This window comes from Podarcis raffonei, chromosome 8 (genome assembly GCF_027172205.1).
Source record: "Podarcis raffonei isolate rPodRaf1 chromosome 8, rPodRaf1.pri, whole genome shotgun sequence".
NCBI lineage: Eukaryota > Metazoa > Chordata > Lepidosauria > Squamata > Lacertidae > Podarcis > Podarcis raffonei.
In genome coordinates this window covers 47,437,199-47,461,694 of record NC_070609.1, presented here as the reverse complement: position 1 = coordinate 47,461,694, position 24,496 = coordinate 47,437,199, and the positions used below count along the sequence as shown (strand labels likewise).

At 42.8% G+C, this 24,496-nt stretch overlaps 1 protein-coding gene across 2 annotated transcripts; it reads left to right on the top strand.

Moving 5' to 3' along the window:
• Window positions 1–168: 168 nt before the first annotated feature.
• CTCF (CCCTC-binding factor) lies at window positions 169–21,843 on the top strand. Of its 2 annotated transcripts, none has more exons than XM_053399768.1 (11): window positions 169–273; window positions 10,954–11,743; window positions 12,333–12,503; window positions 14,099–14,232; window positions 14,781–14,901; window positions 15,462–15,611; window positions 16,250–16,410; window positions 16,805–16,987; window positions 17,513–17,648; window positions 18,794–18,958; window positions 20,144–21,843. In XM_053399768.1, exons 2-11 carry the CDS (start codon window positions 10,963–10,965, stop codon window positions 20,323–20,325), a joined length of 2,184 nt encoding a protein of 727 aa, XP_053255743.1. In that variant the 5' UTR covers window positions 169–273; window positions 10,954–10,962; the 3' UTR covers window positions 20,326–21,843. The 2 variants fall into 2 exon arrangements, with proteins under 2 accessions (XP_053255743.1, XP_053255742.1); XM_053399767.1 differs by having other exon boundaries at window positions 173–273; window positions 10,951–11,743.
• The last annotated feature ends 2,653 nt before the right edge of the window (window positions 21,844–24,496 follow it).

Here is a 24,496-nt window from a genome sequence, read left to right as displayed (position 1 = left end):
CTCCTCCCATGGTGCTCCGCGCGGCCGCTTCTCCCGCTCCCGCCTCCCTTCGCTCGGCTTCGGCGGCCGCGGCTGCCGGGCTGGCGCAGGCGCACTGTTCCTCTCGGCCGCCATTTTGTGTCCGAGGCGACTGTGGAACGATTAAACCGCGAGCTGGTGCTGGGCGCTGGCGGCGGCCGCTAGCGGCGGGGCAGCGGCAGTAGGAGCTCCGCAGGGCCCGAGCGGGGCGGGGCCCGGGGCAGCAGGGGCGGCCCGGAGGCGCCTCCGGGACAGGTAAGCAGCGCGGGGGGTTTGCAGTCGCTTTCTCCGGCCTCTAGGTGTCACGATGGGGCTCGGGCTGGGACCCGCCGCGGCGCCGCCGATGGGGAGCGGGGCTTTGTCTCCCTCTACCGTCCCCATCGCCCTGATGCCGGCCTGGTACTGCCGCCCATCGGCCTCCCAGAGCAGCGCCTCTGCCGGAACCAGGCCGGGCCTGGATAAATAGACAGAGGCGCGGCTGCTTAGCTCGGCCTTGCCCAACCCGCCGCCGCCTCACCCTCTCCGCCGCCGCCAACCACGGCCTGCTGGAGTGACTCGGTTTTTATTTAACTCGTCCGCCATTATGGAAACGACTAACCCCGGGCGTTCCTGTCCCTGCCAAAAAGCTCTCTTCAAAACACCCACCCGCCCGCCTTGATCCTGGCCGAGTCGGTTCTGTTTCCTCCCCCCCCCCCGTTTCCCAGCTCCTCCCGAGCCGCCCCCATTAACCTGCGGCCTAATCCTGCCACCTCCCGCCTCTTCTGGCTCGCTTCTCGTTCCGCCCGGTCGCCTCCGCCCCGCGTCGATTCCCGCCCGTCTCCGCTTCTGCTTTTCTCTCCCTCCTCCCCATGCCCGGACGTCCTCGTCCCGTCCCAGCTGACCGTCCCCGGCCTGCTCCGTCCGCGTCCTTTTCCCCCGATGGTCCTGCGTGTCCGCGCTGCCCGTCCCTGCCCGCCTGCTCCCGCCGGCCGCCGCCTCGCTGTGCGCGCTGCGGAGTGAGAGGCGCTGCGAGCTCAAGATCGGGACTCGAGCTCCCTCTTGCAAGGCAGGCTGAGCTGCAGCGCCATGCAGCGCGGGAGAGCGCCAGGCGGGGACGCCCGAGCTCGCCCGCCCGGCCTGGAACCGGGAAGGAGCTCACGCGGGGCTCCCCTTTTCACCTTTACCGGGGAAGGTCCTTTCGTAAAGTTAGGATGGTGTCAAGGAAGTGGGGGGGAGACTTCACGATCTCATTCATACCCCCAGTCATGACTTTGGCCTCGACGCTACCACCTAGTCCTGATTATATTTGTGCAGATACTATTCTTAAAGGGGGGGGGAAGTAGTACTTTAAGGGAAAGCCCTCTAAAATTGCCAGAAAATTGGGCCACGCAATTCCGGAGGTTGTAGAGATCTTCCTTTATATATCCTCATGCCGTAAATCCAATAAGGTTTGGGGGAGGGGGCTCTCCCAGCCCTGAAGGAGAGAAGTCTATTACTACTTTGACTCTATATCTTTCTGAAGGTTCTCCTGCGGTTTTATTTTAAGAAAAGAACTCTTTTACAAAGGGAATATACCAGAAATTTGCATATTACTTTATATGCCTTGTTTTAAAATATATTGCTCTGAATATATGCTGTCAATTAAATCTGAGCAGTTGAGAACATGCTTGAGGTTGCTAGTGTGAAATTGGTGGGCCTGTTAGATGTATTTCTCCAAAGTAGGTTAGGGTGAGTGATAGCAAGTTGCCCAAGCCATCCTGGGTAATCTTGACGGATAAAGTCATAATTGCATCACACTGGTGAACTGCCTTCTAAAATGGGGAGAGGAGGGGTATTGGTCATAGCTAACCAGCTTTGATTCTGACCATTTATTTACAGTTACATGTTCTTTACAGAATGAGGTGGTCCATGAGGAGAGATTTAAGTGAAATATAATAGACCTATGCTACTATAATTATATTATGCTAGCCCATAGTTGGTGCAGCATCTTGATGTAGCTAATGCTTCTATGTTGTCAGTGGCCATCATTGCTGTTTTGCTGTAATAGTTAGAATTCTGCTTGATTTCCAAAAAAAATATTCTTTTGGGCTCCCAGTATTGTAGTGATTGTCTGAGTAGTCATTTAAACCTAAAAGTGTATTCCAAACTAGTATCCCTCACCCACATATATTTTAAAACACAGTTCTAAAGTCTTGCCCATTTGTCATTCGTCTGTCACTTTCTAATGCAAATGAGTCATCTCTAAATAACCACATTAAGCTGTTTTATGGGTTACATTCTGTTTCTTATTTTACTTTCAAACTTTCCTACCATGAAAACAGGTGGACCTTGTGTGCTCCTTAACTTACTCTTTTGCAGGCTTTGGGCAAGTAGTGTACTGTACAAAATGGTGCAAGAGAACAAATGAATTTGAGAGGCGGGGAGTAACTTAATCAAGGCTACTCTTACATATTCATGCTAATCTGATGGTGTTAGAGTTGGCTGATACTGGCGGCAGTAGACTCTATTGAGCAAAAGTTAACCTGTTGGGACTAGGCTGCGCTGACATCTGAAAGACATGCCTATGTAACAGTGCACTGTAGTTCCATTTATTTCATTGGGGATTCCAGGACAGAAAAAAGAAAGTACTTATTCACATAGCACATAGTTAAACTATGGAGCTGTCTCCCATAGGAGGAAGTGATGGCCACCAACTTGGTTGGCTTTAAAAAAGGATTAAACAAATACATGGAGGTCAAGACTATCATCAACAACTACTAGCCATAATTGCTATGTTCTACCTCCACTGTCAGAGGTAGTATACCAGTTCCTGGGAATTACAGGTAGGCAAAGAGCTGTTGCGCTCATGTCCCACTTGCAAGTTCCCCACAGGCATCTGATTAGTCATTGTGAGAACAGGATGGTGGACTGGATGAGCCATTGGCCTGATCCAGCAGCATCTTCTTATGTTCTTATGATTAAATCTTAGCAAATTTCCCCCGGTACTGTATCAGATACATTCTTCCTCTAATAGCTTGGTCTTCTGAGCTGTAGTTCAGACTTGCCTGTTGTTATGCTCCACCTCCATCTACACTATGCCAACAAATTGCTTCTACATATCTTTTTATCTCCACCTGTGTTGAACTCTCATATATCTGTAAAACTTCCAGAAATCTCCTGGCATATTGAAGCATTCACCTTGGTTTTAGATCTGAATGTGTCAATTGATTCTAATGTTGCAGTTGTTGAATTCTCAGCAGTACTGCTAAGGATTAAATGTACCCTTGCTACTTCCGTCAAAACTTGGTATGTTTTATGAAATACAGTGGTACCTCGGGTTACATACGCTTCAGGTTACTTATGCTTCAGGTTACAGACTCCGCTAACCCAGAAATAGTACCCCGGGTTAAGAACTTTGCTTCGGGATGAGAACAGAAATCGAGCAGCAGCGGCAGCAGGAGGCCCCATTAGCTAAAGTGGTGCTTCAGGTTAAGAACAGTTTTAGGTTAAGAACAGACCTCCAGAACGAATTAAGTTCTTAACCCGAGGTACCACTGTATTCTGAATGGTTGAGCCAATGGGCAGCAGTTTGGGAATCTTCTTCATAGTTAGGGAAACTGACTTAATTTTCAAAACTTAAGGTTACATTTAATGTGAATTCTTGTACCTGGTGGAATTAATTTATTTTTGTAAATTTCACTTTCCCTACTGTGCCATTACATATAAGTAACTTCCAGTTTGCACATTCAGAGGTGATATTGGACCCAGATAAATATGTAAAATAAGAACCCTGGAGTAGCTTCAATCAGCCTATTTTATTAGCATAGCTGTAATTATAAAATGTGGTGGCCTTTGTAACATGTAGTATAGAACTCAGGATTTTTAGAGTTTGCTCCACCTTTGTAAAATAAATTTCAAGCCCTGTTGATTTAATCCTATAACCACTTAGCTGGGGGTTAACTGCTTTGAACTCAGTGGAACTTAGTTCTGAACTGACATGCATAGACTTTGTTGTTAAGAACCTGGAAAGTCGCCTTATATAAAGTCAGATTAGCCTAGTATTGTCTTCTCAGATTGGCAGCAGTTCTTCAGGGTCTCAGGCAGGGGTCTGTCCCATCACTTGCCACCTGATTCTTCTAAACTAGAGATGACAAAGATTGAGCCTAAATCTTTATACTGTACATGCAAAGCAATTGCTCTACAATTGAGGTATGAATACTTCAGTGAAAATGGTTCCACATAAACAAGGGAACCTTTTTGAATCTCACTGCGGTGGAATAGCTTTCCCTCTGGGTACAGTCTTGGAAACTTCTTACTTAACAAGAAAGAGGAAATTTATCTCTGTTATCCAAATAGACCTTCTCCATTGCTTGCTATCAAATGGCTTAAATAGCATCTCATGCACAGCATTTTATGCTTTTATTCATATCTGCAGCTTCTGAGCTCCTGGGGGAAAGCTAGGTAAGGAAGGTGTGATGTTTCTGGACTACAATTTTTTTCATGCCTGACCATTGGCCGTGCTTGTTGGGGCTGATGGGAGTTGTAGTCCAGCAACATCCAAAGGGCCAGAGGTTCCCCATAACTATTGTATGTGTGTCTCTGTGTGTACTCTATCATTGAGTCTGGGGCAACCTCCAGTTGCTTTCAAGCTCCCTGGAACTTAACAATTTTGTTCAGAGTTCATAGATCTTTGTGTTGGTTTCTTGCAAGAAAACGATCTTGCAAACTGAAGCCAAAGGGATTTTCTTTGCATTGGCAAGAAAGTGAAACAAGGTGTCAGCCAGAAGAGTCCAGTTTAGAAGAGACAAGTGTTGAGGGGTTGAGATCTTTTCCCTCTCTCACCCTCTACTTAACCCAGAAGATGGATTCATAGGCTAGTGTTGGAAAATATCTTTTTTCTGCATATTCTCTGATTAATCCCAATGGTGGGTCACCTTGATACCTTGTTGATTCCCCAGTGTCAAGAAGGAGCATTCATATCAAAAGGGTTGTTCCTAATGGCACCTGATGTATTCTCCAGCTCTTGACAGAAAGATCGTGAGAGAGAAACACTGGTTTTGCCTTTGGCCATGGTTGACTGCTACTGCAAGATCCTTTTCAAAACTCTCTTTAAAATAGAGGAGGAGGGGATGTGGGATTGGAGGAGGCATAGCTGGTTAGAGCTGTTATTTGAAAGCACTCTAGTACTCCCTGCTTCTTTGGAAGCAAAGAAACTACATTAGTGAAAGCTTCTAGGGCAGGGTTTTTATGGAAGAGGAGCTCTCTGACATTCCTGATCAGTTGGAATAAGACTTTGGGGCACAATTTACTGCAAGCTAAGCTAAACAAGGGCTAGTGGGGAAATATACATGCTGGATACTCAGAAATTTTCCAACTCTGGTCTACAGTATGTTGAGTTCTTACATGTGTGTAAAATGACTTAAACATCAACTGAAAGCTCACACATCTGCATACTTTATTTTAAAGCTTTCATACAAGCTTGGGATCTTGGTCACTTACTGGAATATTTCATTAAGACAACAACAACTTTGCACAAGTGAGAGTAACCTCTTTTTTAACATTGAGTCTTCTGATGGCAGTGTCAAAATGACGGGTGCTCACCAGCTTTGTGTGAGAAAGGATCATAAATGTTCATACATTTATCATTGAAAACCAGGGACAGTTCATATGTACAACTGTGGAATAACATGAAGATATATGACACAGATCTAAATTGACTGAAATTCTGAATATATCTGCAGCATGTGACTAAGAAAAAATATGTATAAATTCTTAATTAGTTGAGAATATTGTAAGCTTCAGTGGGCATGTCTGCTATTAGTTAGGCACTGTTTTTCCTGCTGAACTAAATTTACTGCCCTTTAAAAGAATATTATACACTTCAAAATCCAAGAAAACAGATGTTCTAGATACATCTTGGGTTTGAGTAACGAATTCTTGGGTTTGAGTAACGGACTCCCAGGTTTTTCTGAAGCTGTCTCTGGAGTGAAATGAGTTACTGTTAAGCATTTCTAAAATAGTCTTGGCAGAATCCTTAAAATCAGCATTTGACCTAGCAAAGGTCAAAAAATGCCTTAATCACCTTTGTGATGCTTAGCTTGTAAGCCTTCCTGGATCCAACTAATTGTCTATCTAGTCCAGCATCTTATTTACAAAAGTTTTCAACTAAAATTGAAGCCTGAAAACAGGATTAAAGGCAACAGCTTTCCCCTGTAGTAATTTGTGTTTAGAGATATACTGCCCCTGAATAAGACTTAGCTTTCATGATAGGGGTTTCCATGAATTTGGCTAACTTTACTTAAAACCACCTAGGTGGCTATTGTACAATAGTGAATCATTGTCTTCAAGTTGAATCTTTTAAAAAGGTAAAATAACTTTTTGGAGAAGTATCTTCCATTGATGTGGAATATTTCCCTTTTCAATACTAGCTACTTGGAAATAAATGTTAGAAATTTAGCTCAAGGCAGAAGGTGCTGCTTTTAGTAAAAAAACAGTATGAACATTTTTGGGGTAACTATAACCTGAGTTTTACTTGTTGTTTTTTGTATTTAGGGAACGGCTTTTGTAATAATCAATATGCTCTATCTAACATTCCCTTTGTTGTTATAGTTGTTAGTAAAGTCTCATTACTGTCTGCCTCTTTGTTTGGTTGTTCATGATAATCTACATGTAGTGGAGCAAAAACATGTTTGTTGTGAACCTTTAGGTTAACCACTTAATGTCATGCATGATATCATAATTTTAAAACAGCAGGGTAACATACAAAACTTTTCCTTGAACATGGCTGTTCAGGCATAGAAAGTAAGCAAGTGGCATTTTCTTTCTTTACCATGTTAAGGAAAATACAGGCTGAGGCAGATTTGGATGCCAGTTATGTTGTAGTCAACAGTTAGGAGTGATCGCAATTGCATTTTGATTAAATAAATTGCTTTCTCTAAAAGGTGGTACTGTCTTAGCTTTCTGGACCATTGTGTAGCATCAAGGACTTGAGTGTATTCTGTGGATCCAGAGCCTTGTTTGAACTCCTCCCACTGTGATGCAACTGTCCCATTGAGGTTTTTTTTTCCCCATTGAAGTTGTCACGTTCCTTAAATAAATGTTAAGATTGGTGTGTGTGGTTTTTTAACATCTGTATACTAGTAAGAACAATAGCTCTGAAGAAAAGTACTACACTTTTCAAAATATCATGCCCTATATTTTTGCAGGCATATTTTAGTAGAGCCAATCCCTCATATTTCAGGCATCTGAAGGCAGCCCTGTTTCAGGAAGCTTTTAATGTGTTCCTTTATTTTGTTGGAAGCCGCCCAGAGTGGCAGGTGGGCTACTTGAAATATTAATATTATTTCAAGATAGCGCTTCTTGTCACCTGTTATTTTATAATTTATAATAATGTTTTTCATAAAATTTATATACCACTATTGCTTTAAAAACCAACCAACCAACCTGAAAGCAGTATATGTGCTTTAAAAACAGCAATCTTGGGGGGGGGGGAGAATATGCAGACTTTTAAAAATAGGAAGTGCCAGTTTAGTTATTCAAATAGTTTTATATCAATTAATCTAACCTGTTAATTGGCTCAGTTTTCCAACCCAACTTCTCGTGTTGTAAAAGACAGCTAAACTTTACAGGTTATTCTTAGCAACTTGCTGTGACTCCACTGTAAAAATTAATCAGAGATCCAGAGCAGAACTTGAGTAGGTGTGTTCTGCAATGGCCAAGGCTGGAAACATGGGCTTCTGCTGCAGGTGCGCAGAGTGAGCCAATCCAAATGAACTCTAAAATTCACAGAGGCAAATTAAAAACTGACAGCATGCACTGCAGGCATTCAGACTTTTCTCTTCTGCCATGGTTTTAAAAACAGAAAAATGTTTCAGAATGTCTCCAAAACAGTTGATGGCATCTTTTTTTTTAAGTGCTTAAAATTGTGCTAAGTGCTATGCAAAAATTATTAAGACAGACAAGTCGGAGGTTAAGGAAAGGAAGAACATTTAGAAAGATGCATAATAATTCACTAATTTTGGATAAAAAGGGTAAAAGCTATTTTATGGTTCATAAATGTAATTACTACATTAAAGTGGCAATATGCCTTTTTGCAAATTCTAAGTGGGCTGGTTCCCCTATAAGGCCTCACAACTGTAGAAGCTCAAATTGCACATGCTTCCACTTACTGATGCTCAAATTAAATGCTGTGGTGCTTGTTGAAGAACGGTAAGTTGTGGCCTTTCCATCAATGCTGCTATTCCTTTTGTTTTGGGGGGGGGGCGCACATAACAGCCCTGATGTAGTTGACCAGAAAGTGAGTCATTGGGTTGTCTCAAAACTTAGTCCTATAGAGGTGACCTTTAGAGCATCAAGCTAACCAAATATTCTCTTTTTTCTGATCTTTTGATTTCTGGATTTCCCCCCTCTTTCCTCCTATGCAGACACATTAGCTGGCCTGCTAGGATATGGAATTATTTATTTTGTGGGGAAGTTTAGGCAAGAGATGTGAGGCTGTCTCAGTGTTGACAAGCAAAGCAACCCACCCACACTGCAAATCATGTGGTCAGCTTCTGGGCAGGGAGACAGGAGAGCTTATTAAGCGCATGCGTTGAATCTCACTGTTAACTGTCATGCAGGCGGATGTAATACTGAGATACTCAGACAGCTGCTGGCAGAAAACAGGAAACTAACTTAAAACCAGTGGGATTCATTGCATGTCAATTTGTTTTGCATTGCTTTGTTAATTTTCCGTTTCTTAGTTATACTAACACTGGAATCATTATTTTTGCAAAATGTTGGGTGCTGCTGCAGTATCCACAATCACATGGGTCTCTAAAAGTATCTATTATGTTGGAGGAAATGTGAAGTGCATGGACAAGAGCAGTGTTTTCCAAAGGTTAAGTGTGAAGAAGGTAGAACACATTCCTTATACCTTGTATACTCGTCAGGACAATCCTCATTCTATATCAACCTCACTTTTGTTACTTTCAAAGAGATGGAATAGATCCCAGGGCCTAATGTAATCCTGTACCGGATAGTGGTGTCTTGCATGTGAGCTAAACACCTAAGCAAGTTAACATATTTAAAGCAAAACAGAAGTTAAGCCATAATCCCTTTTACTTCAACACCACCTACCAAATAATGGTTCAAAATAGCAAGTTTTTACTCTGCTTCCAGAAGATACTTACTTGCCTTTCAGTGAATGTAGTTTTATCTCGGAGCTAATCAACATAGGATTTTTTTTAGCCTCACCTGCTGTGCAGGCTTGTGGTGAGGATAAAATGGAGAGAAGAGTCATATATACAACCTTGAGCTCCATGGAGGGATAGAAATGTAGTAGCAATAATAAGTGTTTTAGGTGTGGTTTTCTATTCCAAGCTACATTCCAATATATTGTGGGGAACTGGAATGGCCTAAAATGAAACAAAGTGTTGCTAGAAGTTGGCTTCCCTGGATCATTTGGTTTGAAAAAAACATGCAACATTTTCATCCCAATACATTACTGTACTACCAGTGGGACAATAAAGCACCCCATTAGCAAATCAGTACAATTTGTGGGTGTCCCAGGTACTTTCTGTACACCTTTTGTATACAGAAAGAAAACACACTGGTGACACGTTGGACTTGGGGAGCATTGTGTACTACCATGCAGACAAAAATGTCCCAGAAGGACAATCTGTGTTAATTCTGTAACAAAAAGTACACGGGTGTAATTTAATCCCTAAAGTCTGCATCTGGATTAATTTTAAGTGCTCAACTCTGGGATTTTTTCATGGCACCACCAGAGTTGTGCTTTTTTAATGGAAGAGGTTGGTTCATTCCTTTAATTTTAATGTTATCATTATGCAACAAATTGCTAGTGTGGGTAGATGAGTGAATGCTGTACATAGATTTATTTGCAGGATTACTTTAGTCTTATTAAAAATAACTCTAAAGGTTGACTTCCAAATTTCCAGTTCAGATAAAGACTTTTCTTTCACTCTCTTTTTAAAGAAAGAACATTTAATGTTCTTAGGTACTCCAACCCTCTGGGGATTTTAAAATACTGTTTTAATTTTAACAGATCTCAGATGGGCCTTTCCCCACATGTCAACTGTCTTCTGTTTGCTTTTGCTGTGGCACTGAACCACCCGCATTTGTGTGGGCTCTTCTTTGTTTTGGCCCACGTTGTCAGCCTTTTTGCTGTTCTCTTCCTGTGAACTATTGACACTTCCACAGCAGCCATTTACTTTGTATTGGCAGTGTACCAGGCACTCAGTTTTAGGTGTGTATCCACGCAACATTCTGAACATGTTCCAGTTTCCCTTCCACTTAGTTGATTTTTCCTGCTTGGGGAAAAGCAACATAAGCACAGTAAAGAAGGGTATGGTTGCAAAAGCTGGCTGATCCAAAACAAAGTATTTGGAGGTTGTGCTTTTCTGACATCTTATTTTGGGGTTGCTGCCTCGCCTGTGCCATTTTGGTACATCACATCACACCTAGACCATTTATTTCCAGGAGCAGCCAGAGCAACTTGCCTTTTCCTTTCACTTTTGACTAATGGCTACTGCTGAAAGTAATGGTGGAGGGGTTTCATGGTGTCCCCAGAGACACTCAATCTTTTTGACACTTTTTGGGAGGGACAAAAAATTCAGAAGCAGCTTTGCATTAGCCCAAAAATACTGTATCTGACTCATGGGATGCAGGAGGAACAAAGAAGTGTAAAATGCATGTATCCTTGTAGCCTGATCTTGTCCCCCAAATCCTGAGTTAGAATTACAATTCTTTCTCTTTTTTCACATTACAGACCTATATCAAGAGTGTGTAAGGCGTTGTATCCATAATATTTGTGAGCAGGGGTCTTTGTTCTGAGCATTTCTTTTTTCAGCAAATGCAATGTGTCATTCATGTCTGATCAGATTTCTTAAGGTGTGAGACTCTGTCCCCCCATTTCTTGCAAGCGGTTGAAACAACTGCTTAAGTGTAGCTTTTGTCTCTCCCTCTGTTTTCCAGCAGGAAGGTGACATGGAAGGGGAGGCAGTTGAAGCTATTGGCGAAGAGTCTGAAACTTTCATTAAAGGCAAAGAAAGGAAAACCTATCAAAGGCGCCGGGAAGGTGGGCAGGAGGAGGATGCTTGCCCAATGCCACCCAACCAGGCAGATGGGGCTGAAGTGGTACAGGAAGTCAATGCTGGTGTCCAGATGGTCATGATGGAGCAGCTTGATCCAACGCTGCTTCAGATGAAGACGGAGGTCATGGAAGGCACTGTGCAACAGGAAGCTGAGGCTACTGTGGACGACACGCAAATAATAACCCTACAAGTTGTGAATATGGAAGAGCAGCCTATAAACCTGGGCGAGCTCCAACTTGTCCAGGTGCCTGTCCCAGTGTCTGTACCTGTTGCTACCACTTCTGTGGAAGAACTTCAGGGGGCCTACGAAAATGAGGTCTCCAAAGGAGGCCTCCAGGAAGGGGAGCCTATGATCTGCCACACCCTCCCTTTGCCGGAAGGCTTCCAGGTGGTAAAAGTTGGTGCAAATGGTGAGGTGGAGACGCTGGAGCAAGGTGAACTTCAGCCCCAGGAGGATCCTAATTGGCAGAAAGACCCAGACTATCAGCCCCCAGCCAAAAAGACAAAGAAAACCAAAAAAAGCAAACTTCGTTATACTGAGGAGGGAAAAGATGTGGACGTGTCTGTATACGACTTTGAAGAGGAGCAACAGGAGGGCTTGTTGTCAGAGGTCAATGCGGAGAAGGTGGTGGGCAACATGAAGCCCCCCAAGCCAACAAAAATTAAAAAGAAAGGTACATGGGACATTGGATTTGGGGAGCAGAAGGGGGGCATCTTCAGTATCTGTTCTGGATAGGAATTACTGCTCTGTTGCTGAATACATAATCATCTTAAAGCAAAGAGCCTTGCCAGCCATGAAACCCAGATACGTTTTGATAGGAGACTTGACTGTCTTTGATACCTCATTGTGGCCTGTTGAGATCAAGAAAGGGTTTTCGTCCCCACTTTTTTAACGAATCTGGTGTTGCCTTCCATGAAGATTTAAATACAGGGGTGATGGGTGGATTTCAGGGTGCGAATTATCTAGTTTTCCCTCAGATCAGTGTTACCCAGAGTTGTGGAGTTGCCTCCTTAATTAATTTGTTTGATCTACTTCTATTGGTTTTATTAATGCTATCCCCTGATTTAATCTGATGTGGTATACTTTGTCCCCTTTGGATAGGTGCCTTGAAATTGGAAGTGGGGTGGAAGAAAAACATGAGGAGGATCCTGCCTCAAAGTGGGGTCTTTGAACTGGATTTGCCTCTGTGGTGCTCCAGGTCATTTATGCATATAGAAGGGTTGCTATTTTAAGACTGCTAAAGAGGCTTGCTTTCTGGACAGGAGTGAAGAAGACATTCCAGTGCGAACTGTGCAGTTACACTTGCCCACGCCGTTCAAACCTGGACCGTCACATGAAAAGCCACACAGATGAGAGGCCGCACAAGTGCCATCTTTGTGGCAGAGCTTTCCGGACAGTCACATTGCTGAGAAATCACCTCAACACTCACACAGGTACTTTAAAGGGAAAGGGTGACCTCTGTTTCTTTTGGGGGCCACATTCCCTCAGGGTTAGTGTATCGGAGGCTGCATGCTGGAGCCAGTGATGGATGGAACCAGACACAAGGGTTCTGGATTAATTGATCCAGAATGAGAATTACAGTACCGTGCTTCAATTTTCACAGTGACTACCTCATGCTAGAGTCCCTAAACTTAGGCAAGTCTATTCAGGAGTAAGTGCTGTTGGGTGTAAAGGGATGATGCATGAATAAGTATGCAGAGAATTATTATTTTTAAGTACAACAGACCAATATATCCAATGTTTTAGAAACCAATGAAAGCAATTCCTTTCTGACTATACAAACAAACAAACAAAAACACACACTGCAGATGCCAGAAACCTAGCAATTTGTTCTCAGGCTTTCACCAAGCCATACGACCAGGAAAAAAATGTTTTTTAAAAGCTTTATATTTATCAGATAAAATGCTGCCCCTTCCAGCTTTTCTGACACTGCATATAAAAAGAGAGGAAAGACTGTAAAAAGCTAAGAAAAACAAGGAAGAATGTTTCTAATGTGATGGAAGAATGGGACTGCTTCAGGCAAGTTTCCCATCTGTGGTTTAGGTGATGCTGCCAACCCATAAGCATTTTTTCTGGCACCTGCCTCTTGGTTTGTGGGAGCTACAGACTCAAGCCATCCTTGTGCTAATATTGGTCCACCAGTAATTTTAGATTCTGTGATATGAGAGGCAAGTGTCATGATTAAATCTACTGAATAAGCAAACAGGGCTGTATTTAATGTTAGTTCTGCTTGGAGAATACCCATTGAAATTAAAAGATGTGACTGAATTACGTCTGTTAATTTCATTAGGTATACTCTGAGTAGAACTTTGTTAGCTAAAACTCATACCGGTATATGAAAAAAGACCTGAATGGATATTTATGGTGAATCTTAATGTGTCTTAACTGAACACTAGGCTTGGGGTTGCAGAAGGGAGATTGAGGCTCGTAGGAATGGGGAAGGAATTTGACACTGAAGCGACAGACTGGATTCTTTTTCAATCTGGATACCTCAGCATTTCAGATGTCGCAACCAGTCCTTGTCCTAGAGGCCATATAATACTGTGAAGTTTCCTTTTTTTGCCCATGAGGGCTAGAAACTTCCTTTTGAAACACTGAGAATTACTGGCTTCATTACTGTTAACACCAAGCTGCATAGTTTTGATCACCCCACAAAGTCCAAAACATAACTTCCAATAAAGCAGAAGCATAATTAAAATAAAAATGCCTTTCATCAATTGCTTCTTTGTGGAACAGTCACATTCCTTACCATGTCATTGGGTGGTAGGGCTTGGGTTTTTTAATAGTTGGGATGCTATAGAAAACAAGTCTTACTTAACCACATGTACCATACTTAGCTTTTTCAAGCATTCGGACCCTTAGCATGGTGGCATCAATGTACTTAATAATTATAATCAGTCTTTTTAAATAGAGATTTTCTTGCCCATTTTTGATGCACCTTTAAATTAAGAAGCTAACATATTTCCTACAGATGACGCCAATATCTGTTTAGACTTTTTAATATATATTTGTCTCTGTGATCTCTCAGGTACTCGTCCTCACAAGTGCCCTGACTGTGACATGGCCTTTGTGACAAGTGGCGAGTTAGTTCGGCATCGCCGCTACAAACACACCCACGAGAAGCCATTCAAGTGTTCCATGTGTGACTATGCCAGCGTGGAGGTACGTTTTGAATCCAGTTTTCCAGTAGTAGTAGTAGGTAGGCCATACCCACTTAACTACCAGTATTATCCTGTCTCCATGCCCCCCCCCCTTTGAGGTTTTGGGTTTCTTTAATGGATATGGAGTTAACAAAGCCTGTGTCATATTGTTTGTTTCTTGACCACATATTTAGTGTGCCTAAATAGACAGGTAACTTGCATCTTATGCAAGGGTACTGTTATGGGCATCCACATGTAAATGCAAAAACATGTATAGCCAGGTGCCCCTGGAACTACCCCCCCCCCAAAAAAAATGCAGTTTCTGGTTTTGTAGGGGAGGTCTGTTGCCCAGAGTGGAAATATCAAAAATGACATTGGCAGGCCATAAGCAGCTGTTTGGCTCCCAGAAAGCTTTTAGCCCCATAGCCATTCTGTTTTCTGTGTGTCTCATCTTACGATTCAAGAAATGCAAAAGGTAAAAATAGCACTGATTCTTTTGTGAAAAGACAGTGAATGCAAAGCCCTTTCTTCTTATGGTACAAATCCCATCTTGGTATTCTTAACTTACAGGTGAGCAAGTTGAAACGCCACATTCGCTCTCACACTGGAGAGCGGCCATTCCAGTGCAGCTTGTGCAGCTACGCCAGCAGGGACACTTACAAACTGAAGAGGCACATGAGGACCCATTCTGGTACATATTTTGCAGAGGTAGCACAGAGGCCAGCACACACTGGAAGTTCTGTGCACGCTGCTCCTTTGGCATGTAAAACCTGTGTGCAGTTTCTGCATAATCTCAGAAACAGTGGGATGGGGGGGGTGTCTGACTTAATATTCTAGTGGCTTTTCTTAAAGGCTGCTGTGACCATTGTCACTGCTTGGATCAGCATTTCAAGAAGTGGGATTCCTTACAGACATTTTTTAAAATTTGTACAGTACAGTACTTGATTTTTTGCAAACCGTTAGGGAAGTGTAATAACCTCTAAGTGAACACTAAACTTGAAGTTCCCTGACAGCAGCTTCAAAGAGCGATGCATATTTTGTAATTGGGAGAGAAGGAGATATTGGCACTCAACCACAGATCATTGTATCTGCCATGCAGCATTTGAGAGATCTCTCTTCTTTGCATTCTTTGCCCCATAATTTGACTTTGATTGAGGGGATGCTGTCTTTCCAAGCCCACCCCTCAGGTCCTTTGATAGTTTACTGCCCGCAAATGAGCCTCTCTTGCTAACTGCTCCTCTCTTCTGAAAGGTGAGAAGCCCTACGAGTGTTACATTTGCCATGCTCGCTTCACCCAGAGTGGGACTATGAAGATGCACATCCTGCAGAAGCACACAGAGAATGTGGCCAAGTTTCATTGCCCTCACTGTGACACTGTTATTGCACGGAAGAGTGACTTGGGTGAGTGCCCTGAGGCTTGAGGTTGAAGTACCAGATTCTAGTAAGAGTGGTGGTGATCATACTTCTCAGAGGAAAGGCTAGTTGGTTGGTCAACTAATATTAGTTTGATGGTCTAGAGAACAGGCTGAAGGCTGCGAAAGCTATGCAGGTCTGGCCCTGCAAAAATTGCCTTGTTAAGAGATTGCCTGAAAACCACATATAAGCTGTTTTTTGTTCCTCAGAAGTAATACAGTGTATAAATGCAGTTACTTGATTGCCTTTGTGGGTCTGATTTTTTTCTATTTGGTTACGAGGGCCACATAACTACTTGCTAAAGTGGGAGCTTAGAATATAATAAGCCTAGCAAATATCAGATTCCAGAACTCTAAAATTCCATGTGTGCAATAACAGATTTATATTTTTAATCCCACCGTACCTTGAAGGCTCAGAACAAGGTAGCAATGCTATTCAGAAAAACAAATACAGAGGACATGGAGTCTTAGACACTGTGGGCTAAATTATTTATCTTAGGGCAGGAATTTGCCCATTCGGATGAACATTAATATAATCTCTAGGGAGTAAGCATGAGCACCTCGATGTATTCCACAGGCTATGCAGTAAAAGCAGAGCACTCTATGTGGCCTGTTTCTCTTTACCAGGTGTCCATTTGCGGAAGCAGCATTCCTACATTGAGCAGGGCAAGAAGTGTCGTTATTGTGATGCTGTATTCCATGAGCGGTATGCACTCATCCAGCATCAGAAATCTCACAAGAACGAGAAGCGTTTCAAGTGTGACCAGTGTGACTATGCATGTCGACAGGTGAAGAATATGTAAATGTTTAAGAATGTGGTTCTCACCCTGGTCGGGTGAGGCACGCAGATCAGGTGGGGGAGGATGCAAAATAATAAAGTGGGATAATGTAGACCGACACAGTGCCCACCAGATGTTGAATTACAACTGTTCAGGGAAGTTTTTAATATGTAATGCTGTACTGTTTTTAACACTGATTGGGAGCCGCCCAGAGTGGCTGGGGAAACTCAGCCAGATGGGCGGGGTATAAATAATAAATTATTATTATTATTATCGCATCACCATGTTTGTAGCTGATGGGAGTTGTGGTCCAAGAACATTTGGAGGGCACCAGGTTGCCTACTCCTGCCCTAGAGTTATCCCCCACCCCACCCCTGCTGACTTGGTTCTTGGTTCCTTCCAGGAACGGCACATGATTATGCACAAGCGAACCCACACTGGAGAAAAGCCTTATGCCTGTAGCCATTGCGATAAGACCTTCCGCCAGAAGCAGCTGCTTGACATGCACTTCAAACGCTACCACGATCCAAACTTTGTTCCGGCTGCCTTCGTTTGCTCCAAGTGTGGCAAAACATTCACACGCCGTGTAAGTGATTGGGGGCAAGGTTGCTGCATGAAGCAGGGCGTAAGACTGGTGTCTGAGAGAATAAGTTGAGCAATAATAGATCTTCCAGCTTCCTTGATGTGCTATATTGCTAACTGCCTTGGTGAGGTCAAACAGATATCCGAAAAAAGCCATCCCCATACGGCATTTTGCTGGGTGTGTATCCCTTTCAAAATGGTAACTTGTCATGGGAGCGGCTGCAAAACCTAAATACACTTGCTGATTCCTGTTCTCTCTTCGGAGCTATGTCAAGCATATGATTGCTGGTGTGTATGTTCTCTTTGGGTGTTTGGGTGGGATTATTGGGAGAAGTAAAGTGTACCAATTAAAATTTGGCTCATCATCACAGCTCACTTCTAATGTTGGGGCTTAGCCCCAGTTTTGGCAAAAAAGATCATTTTTTTCATTTGGGGGATAAATCGGGGGGGGGGGGTGTCATGCTTGGATTCAAGTGCTCTAATTTGATACAGCCAACATCTTAACATTCACCTGGCTTTTTCTAATCAGAACACCATGGCCAGACATGCAGATAACTGCACAGGCCCTGATGGAGTCGAAGGAGAAAATGGAGGGGAGCCCAAGAAGGGGAAACGTGGGCGAAAGAGAAAGATGCGCTCTAAGAAAGAGGACTCCTCTGATAGTGGTAAGAACTGTTAAGCTTATCTCTGAATCAGCGGTGACATCCTCACCTTGCTTATATGCTCAAGTCTCTGCATTATATTCTCATGCAGCTCTATAGTTACCAAGCCTTGCATGTCGCTCATAACAAAGAACTTGGCAATGGTCACTTAAGCACTACTAGCTGCAATTTTTCTTGCAGCTATACGGTATAGGGCGGTATAAGCATGTAATAAATAATAATAATGGCAACATCCAAGCTTTTGGCTTCCAAATTTGTTTTGCCTACCACATGGCACACTACAACAGGTCTAAATCCTGGGTGTGAATGAGTGTGTTAATGTTAAGCTGCCAAGAAAGGGCAGTAGAGGTGATATTTTTTCCTCCCTTCGGGCTGGCTCATCACCTGCTTTACGTACAGCCTATATAGGATCATAGAATTGTAGAGTTGGAAGGGACCCAAGTGTCATCTAGTCCAACCCCTTGCAATGCCGTTCTGTTCCAAGTCAAGGTGGGGGATGCTGGAAGGTGCCTCCAAGTGCAAAGCAGGGGAGTCATTTCTAATATGCATTTCAGTGGGGAAGGCACTTCTTTGCAAGATAAATATACAGAAGACCCAAACCAGATGCTAAGTGTGTACACATCTGTACACTTGCTTGTAGTGGTCACAGGATAGCTCAGTGAGTGGAAGTGAGAAGACACATGGACAAAAGGCACCAGGAATCTTTTGAAGCAGATCTGGAAGATTTTAAGAGGAGGACGGGGTAAAGTTAATAGGGAGGTCGTTAGAGCGCCTTGAAGTTCAGTATCCCACACATGATGATGAAATTCCTTAGGAGGCAATTTATTTATTTGCAATATGTTTTTTAAAAAACAATAATAAAACAAAATTCTGCTTCTTCATTCCACTGAAGAGCATTCTGAATAGCTAATAAAAAGAAATTTCTTGTTTCTACCCCACCCCCAGAACACATGTACAGTCAAAAATCCTCCCCTCCCATTTCATTGTGGAGAGGTGTACTGACATCTTCAAAGTTCTACATTTCATTCATTCCTGATTAAAACCTGAAATGGCAATACTGCCTATGGGGAGCATATTAGCTGTTCCCATTTTGTTGTTTTCATTGATAGATGCCCTGATTTAATTTTCTTTTTTTTTCAATATTGAAGAGGAAAATGCAGAGCCAGAATTGGATGATAATGAAGAAGAAGAGGAGACGGCGGTTGAAATAGAGGCTGAACCGGAAGTGGAACCTGTGGTTCCAGCACCACCACCGGCTAAGAAGCGAAGAGGAAGGCCGCCAGGCAAAGCCAATCAACCAAAACAGCCCCAGCGTAAGTCCTGGCCTGGGCCATGGAAAAAAGGAAGATTTTGCATAGGTGGTTTTTGGGGGGGGGGGGTGCAAGCTTTTGCAAGGTGCATTATAATAGAGACAATTATGACTGGCAATCTGGGAAATCGGATATCATCACTTAACATATTTTCAATAATATTTGCTACCATAAAGGTCTAGAAACTTGTGAGGGGCAGAGTACTCAAATGTCTTGGGAATTTGCACAAAATACTAGATTCTTGGTGAAGCATTTGCACATGTAGGGTCAGGTTGGCTAGTTCTTAACACTCTGCTCAACTAAGATTGAACTTGCATGACCAAATCTAATTGGTCAGTCTCCCTGAATTGGATATTTATGAGCATCTTGGTATTGCTAATGGCTGAACTCTTGTTCAGATTTCTAGAAATTTCAGACATAGGGGGTTGGAACAGAAACATTTATGAAACCAAGGTGCCGTACATTCCATCTCAGGAGGTAATGAAAACCTCTTCTCAGAAGCTTGTGCAGCCACAGGAAAAAAGACCGTAACTCAGCTAAGAGCACATTCCTTGCATGCAGATGATCCCAGTTCAATTGCTGACATCTCCAAGTAGGGCTGGGGAATCAATCCCTGCTCCAAAACCCTAGACAGCCCCTGCCAGTAAGTGTAATAATAATAATTAAATAATTTAATACCCTGCCCCATCTGACTGGGTCAGAAGGACCAATGGCCTGATTTGATAAAAGTCAGCTTTCTGTGATGACTGTGAATTTTTATAACCTTAGGCAGTCAGCCTAAAAAAAAATTACTCTTTCTCTCCAAATGCACCTTAAAGATGTGTGAGTAATACATGTCAGAGTACATTTCCTGTGATGGCATTCCATGGGCAGGACTCAGCTGTATATTCATGCTCAGTCTGACACACATTTTCCCTCTCCCTGCAGCCATCAAAAACATACCAATTTGAAGCCACATTGGTCAGAGACCAATTTTGCCATCACTCTTGGAATTGTTAAAATTAGAGAGGCCTTAGCTAGTCACTGTTGTCCAGCTATGAGTTTGTACAATTCTCCGCCACACACTGCACTGCCAGAGAATCGCAGCATATACACAGCCTTAGCTATGGTTATTGTGCCTAGGGTTGAGATACTGTGAAGTGGTATCCCCAGAGAGAGTCTGACTTTTACCCTGTTCTTATTTGATAGCAACAGCAATCATTCAGGTGGAAGACCAGAACACTGGTGCAATTGAAAACATTATAGTAGAAGTCAAGAAGGAGCCTGAAGCAGAGACTGTAGCAGCTACAGCAGGAGCTCAGCCAGCTGCGGTGGAAGCACCCAATGGAGACCTCACCCCAGAGATGATTCTTAGCATGATGGACCGGTGATGGAGGAAGAGTTATGCTCTTGACTGAACTGGCCTGGGCTCTTTTGAAGCGGCTCGATCCCTTTTATTTTTATTTTCCTTTTTACCTTATTTTTGGCTTTGGGAAATGCATCATTTTTAGACCATTTTACCAAACAACTCGGGAAACAAAACTTCAAATGATGTTAGAAAGTGATTTGCCTAGAACTCTCTCTGTTTAATGTTAGCCTATAACCGGATCATGGAACGTGGGGATATTTTTGAGTCCCCAGGGGTCTCCTGCAGGTCGCTGGATCCAGTTAACTCTGGACTGCATTGTAGTGACAGGCCACGGACAGCCTTTGCACGTAACGTGGAAAACATGGAAGCCCGGACTTGAGCCCACACTAACTGCTCTGGATCTGCTTTCGCGTTCCTTGAAGCCCTCTGGCCTCATTTTGCTCTATAGAGGTTTTTAAATGTAAATGCAGAACTCAGGAGGGTTGTAAAACTTTTATTGCATTTTAGTTTTTGCTTTCCCCCCTCATCCACCCACCAACTCCACCCTTCCACTGACTGGCTCTGCGTCAGCAATGTAGGTTTGGCATGCTCCAGCTGGTGTCTTTCCTCCCAGATGCTTTGCTTTCTGCAGGGCATCTCTGTAATGATCAAGCTTGTAAATAACTTTTTTTTACATTTTAATCTTTTTTTCCATTGAATTAAGAGGTTTGTGGGGGGGATGCAGTTTAAAGAAGAGAACCCTGTTATTTTAAACCAGTGGTAGCTAACATGGTGCCCTCTAGATGTTGCTCGATTACGGTTCCCCTCATCTCTGACCATTGTCTCTGGCACTGATGGGAGCTGGAGTCAGACAGCATTTGGAGGACTGCAAGTTCCCCACCCCTGTTTTAAAACTCTTACAAAAATGAATTATGCAGGAATTGGTCCCGAATTAAATATTGGAACCTATCAAATTAGTGGAAGAGTGCTAGCCAAGTGTAATGATAGAACTCCACACCCCATTTCCGTTTCTAAATATATAGACTTGGTCTTGAAACGTGTCACTTAAACTCCCTTTTGAGTTTCAGGTTTTCACAACTCAATTTTCTTTGCTCACTTTTTTGTGTTTATGAATTCTGTGTTGAAAGCCAAGGTGTTAATTTGTATAGGGCTTCCCAGCCCTTGAAACCTAGGGCAAGAAATCATACTAGGTCATTAATTAAAAGATTTGGGGTTTTTAATTAAAAAGAAGAATAATGTGAAAATACAAAATGATGCCTGTATATGAACCATCACATGTTAAAACTACGTAAGCTTTTTATAGAGCCTCAGTCTTGCTGATTTCAAAAAGAATTTTCTTCTATGTATCGCTTTTAAGAGAGCTATCAGGTTAGCTATCTGATTCTAGGTTGATGCATTTTTGTACTTAGCTGTACTGTGTGATATTTTTCATTATTTTAGGAAACCAACATGAGATAAAATGTTATAAAAATACATAATGGGGTTTGGACTCTGGGAAGGAGAATATACTGCTGTACAGCTAATAAATAATAATGATGAACCTGTGTGCATGCTTTCTGCCTCTTTGGAACCTCAAAAAGTTGTGTGAAAAATACGATGGAACAAGTTTATAATCACTTTTAAGTGAAGGGGGAGTGAATACATGTTGCCTTTTTGAGCTGTTTGCATTCAGTGGGGAGATTTTCCCATTAAAGAAGAATGGGCTTTCCCATGTATCATAACTATTATTTACTACATATGCATTTTAATCACATAGCACACAGTTAATGACACCTTTGGCTTTTTCATGCATTGTATTAATGGGCCATGCACAACACTTCTACAAAAGATGCTTAAAATGTACTTGCAAATTGGAATCCATGCACAAGATTCTGAGTTCTTCTCTTCCATTTTCTTTGAAGCATAGTCAACCTAACAATATCAAATGTAAGACCTATTTTCAACCAAACTTGGCCTGCTGACTCTCTCCTCAAGGGGCAGGGGGATGGCACACCGGCTCCCAGTTTGCTATGGCAGGAGGAATATTGCTTCCCGCAATGGGGATTGGAGGAGGCTGTGCATTGCCAAAGAACAAAGGGGTGGGGAAGTAGTGAAAAAGCTTTATGGAATGGCAGGATATAGCTGAAGGGGGAGTAATAAACAGCACAGCTGTTATACCGGACTTTGGCGTTTCCAGAGTGCTTTCCTCAGTTGCTGAAGTGCTTCTCATGCATTCTCAGAAATGTTTGTGACAAATTGGTGATGTTGGCCAATATCAGAGCTGAGCTATACTACTAACAGCACTTTCTGGATTGTACCAATTAAGATAAGTGCATTTTTAATACATCTGTTCTAAAAAAGTGTGGGCTCTAGCACATAGAAAATCGGCTTATCAAGGGCTGAGGTTCTAGGTAGTACTTTTCATGAATAGCTATTAACATGGCAAAGAAAGATGTGCTGTGGACAGCCAGTCTTATCTCGTAGTGGGTACATGTAAAAATTTTCTCTTGCACAAGGGTACACAAATGTTCCCACTAGCTCAGTAAAGTGTGAGATTTAGCCTGCAAGTAAACATGCAAACTCCATATTTCCATAGAAAAATATACAGTAACTTGCTTGGGATGACATTAAAGTTATTGAATCATCTGTTTCCATGCTCTTTACAAAGACAAATGATTTATTGAATGCTGCATTCATAGATTAATGTGTATCTCTGAATTTGTCATCAAATGTTAATTGGGCCTGCTCAACTTGTGGCACACACGCTCACACTATGAAGTAGGGTTTGATAAACCTGTTTTTGCTTCCTAGAAACTTCAAAAATGGATGGTGTAGTCTTGTGTTCAGTTTAGGAACATAAAATTTTGCTGGAGCAGACTAGCCTAATATCCCATTTCCCATAATAGATAACCATTGGTTGTTGGTTTTCTTCTATTTTATAGCCCCTGGGTTAGCTGCCTTGGACTGTATAATAGAAGTTGGAATAGAAATATTTTAAATTTAGAAATAAAACACATGCTACTGGGAAGTTCATAAGGATATGAAGGGCTCTTGCAGTTTCGATTCCCAGGTATTCAGTATTCAAAGGCCATTCAATCAGGAGGGCTCCATTTAGCCATCATTACTTCTAATTGTGAACTCGGGTGAGTGCCAACAGGTATGAGGCAATGGAGAAGCGGGATTATCAACTGCTTAGAGCAGGGGTAGGCAACCTAAGGCCCAGGGGCCGGATTCGGCCCAATCGCTTTCTCAATCTGGCCTGCAGACGGCCTGGGAATCGGCGTGTTTTTACGTGAGTAGAATGTGTCCTTTTATTTAAAATGCATCTATGGGTTATTTGTGAGGCATAGGAATTCGTTCATTCCCCCCCCCCAAAAAAATATAGTCCAGCCCACCACATGGTCTGAGGGACGGCTGAAAAAGGTTGCTGACCCCTGGCTTAGAGGAAGCTAGAAATACGCTGATTTAAAATAACAGTAACCAGGGGACTAAAAACTAGCCCAGCGGGTTGAGCATGCTTAGTAGAAACAACATTTAGTGTTGGAAAGGAAAAATGAGGGCCCTGCCTGAATTCCTTCTAATGTAAAACATCCTCAAGAAGCATGTGGTTCACTGCATTTTTTTGAACACAAAGAGGAGTACTACAGCTAGAAGTTGATAACACATTTTGTTGCAGGTTCAGTTAGTCATTACTATTGATCAGGGACATAGCTGTCAAGTGTCCCTTATTTGAAGGGACAGTCCCTTATTCCAATGCCATGTCCTGCTGCTGTCCCTTATTGATGGATGTCCCTTAAATGTCCCTTAAATTATGTCCCTTAAATTTCAAAGGAAGCAGCTCCTCTCCCTCCCTCCCTGCCGGCCAGGGAGGAGGGAGGCTCCAACTGTGTTGCTTGGCTGTGTTGCTCACCCAATAAGAAGTCTAAGAACGACTGGGGGGTGGAGCTTGCATGCCTTGTGTGTGGCTAGTTAATGCAAGCTGAGGGGTTTTTTGAATGCTGGACGCCATTTTGTTGCACATGCTGCTGCAAACTTTGCAGTGCAAAGCCAGGCCGGGGAGCCATCTTAAGGTGAGGCTGCATAGTCCTTGTGGTGCATGTGATTCAGATTCTATTCAGTTGAACCTCTGGTTACAAAGTTGGCTGGACAGTGTTCTCGAAGCTACCCAGCATGAGTTTGACCAGACTGCAGGAGGACAGGAAGACTGGAGTGCC

Excerpts from the sequence above, each read along its gene's own strand:
- CTCF (XM_053399768.1), top strand. The coding sequence starts at position 10,963 with ATGGAAGGGGAGGCAGTTGAAGCTATTGGCGAAGAGTCTGAAACTTTC. Across the intron at positions 11,744-12,332 it reads AACAAAAATTAAAAAGAAAG|GAGTGAAGAAGACATTCCAG; the intron begins GTACATGGGACA and ends CTTTCTGGACAG. Across the intron at positions 15,612-16,249 it reads TGCACGGAAGAGTGACTTGG|GTGTCCATTTGCGGAAGCAG; the intron begins GTGAGTGCCCTG and ends TCTCTTTACCAG.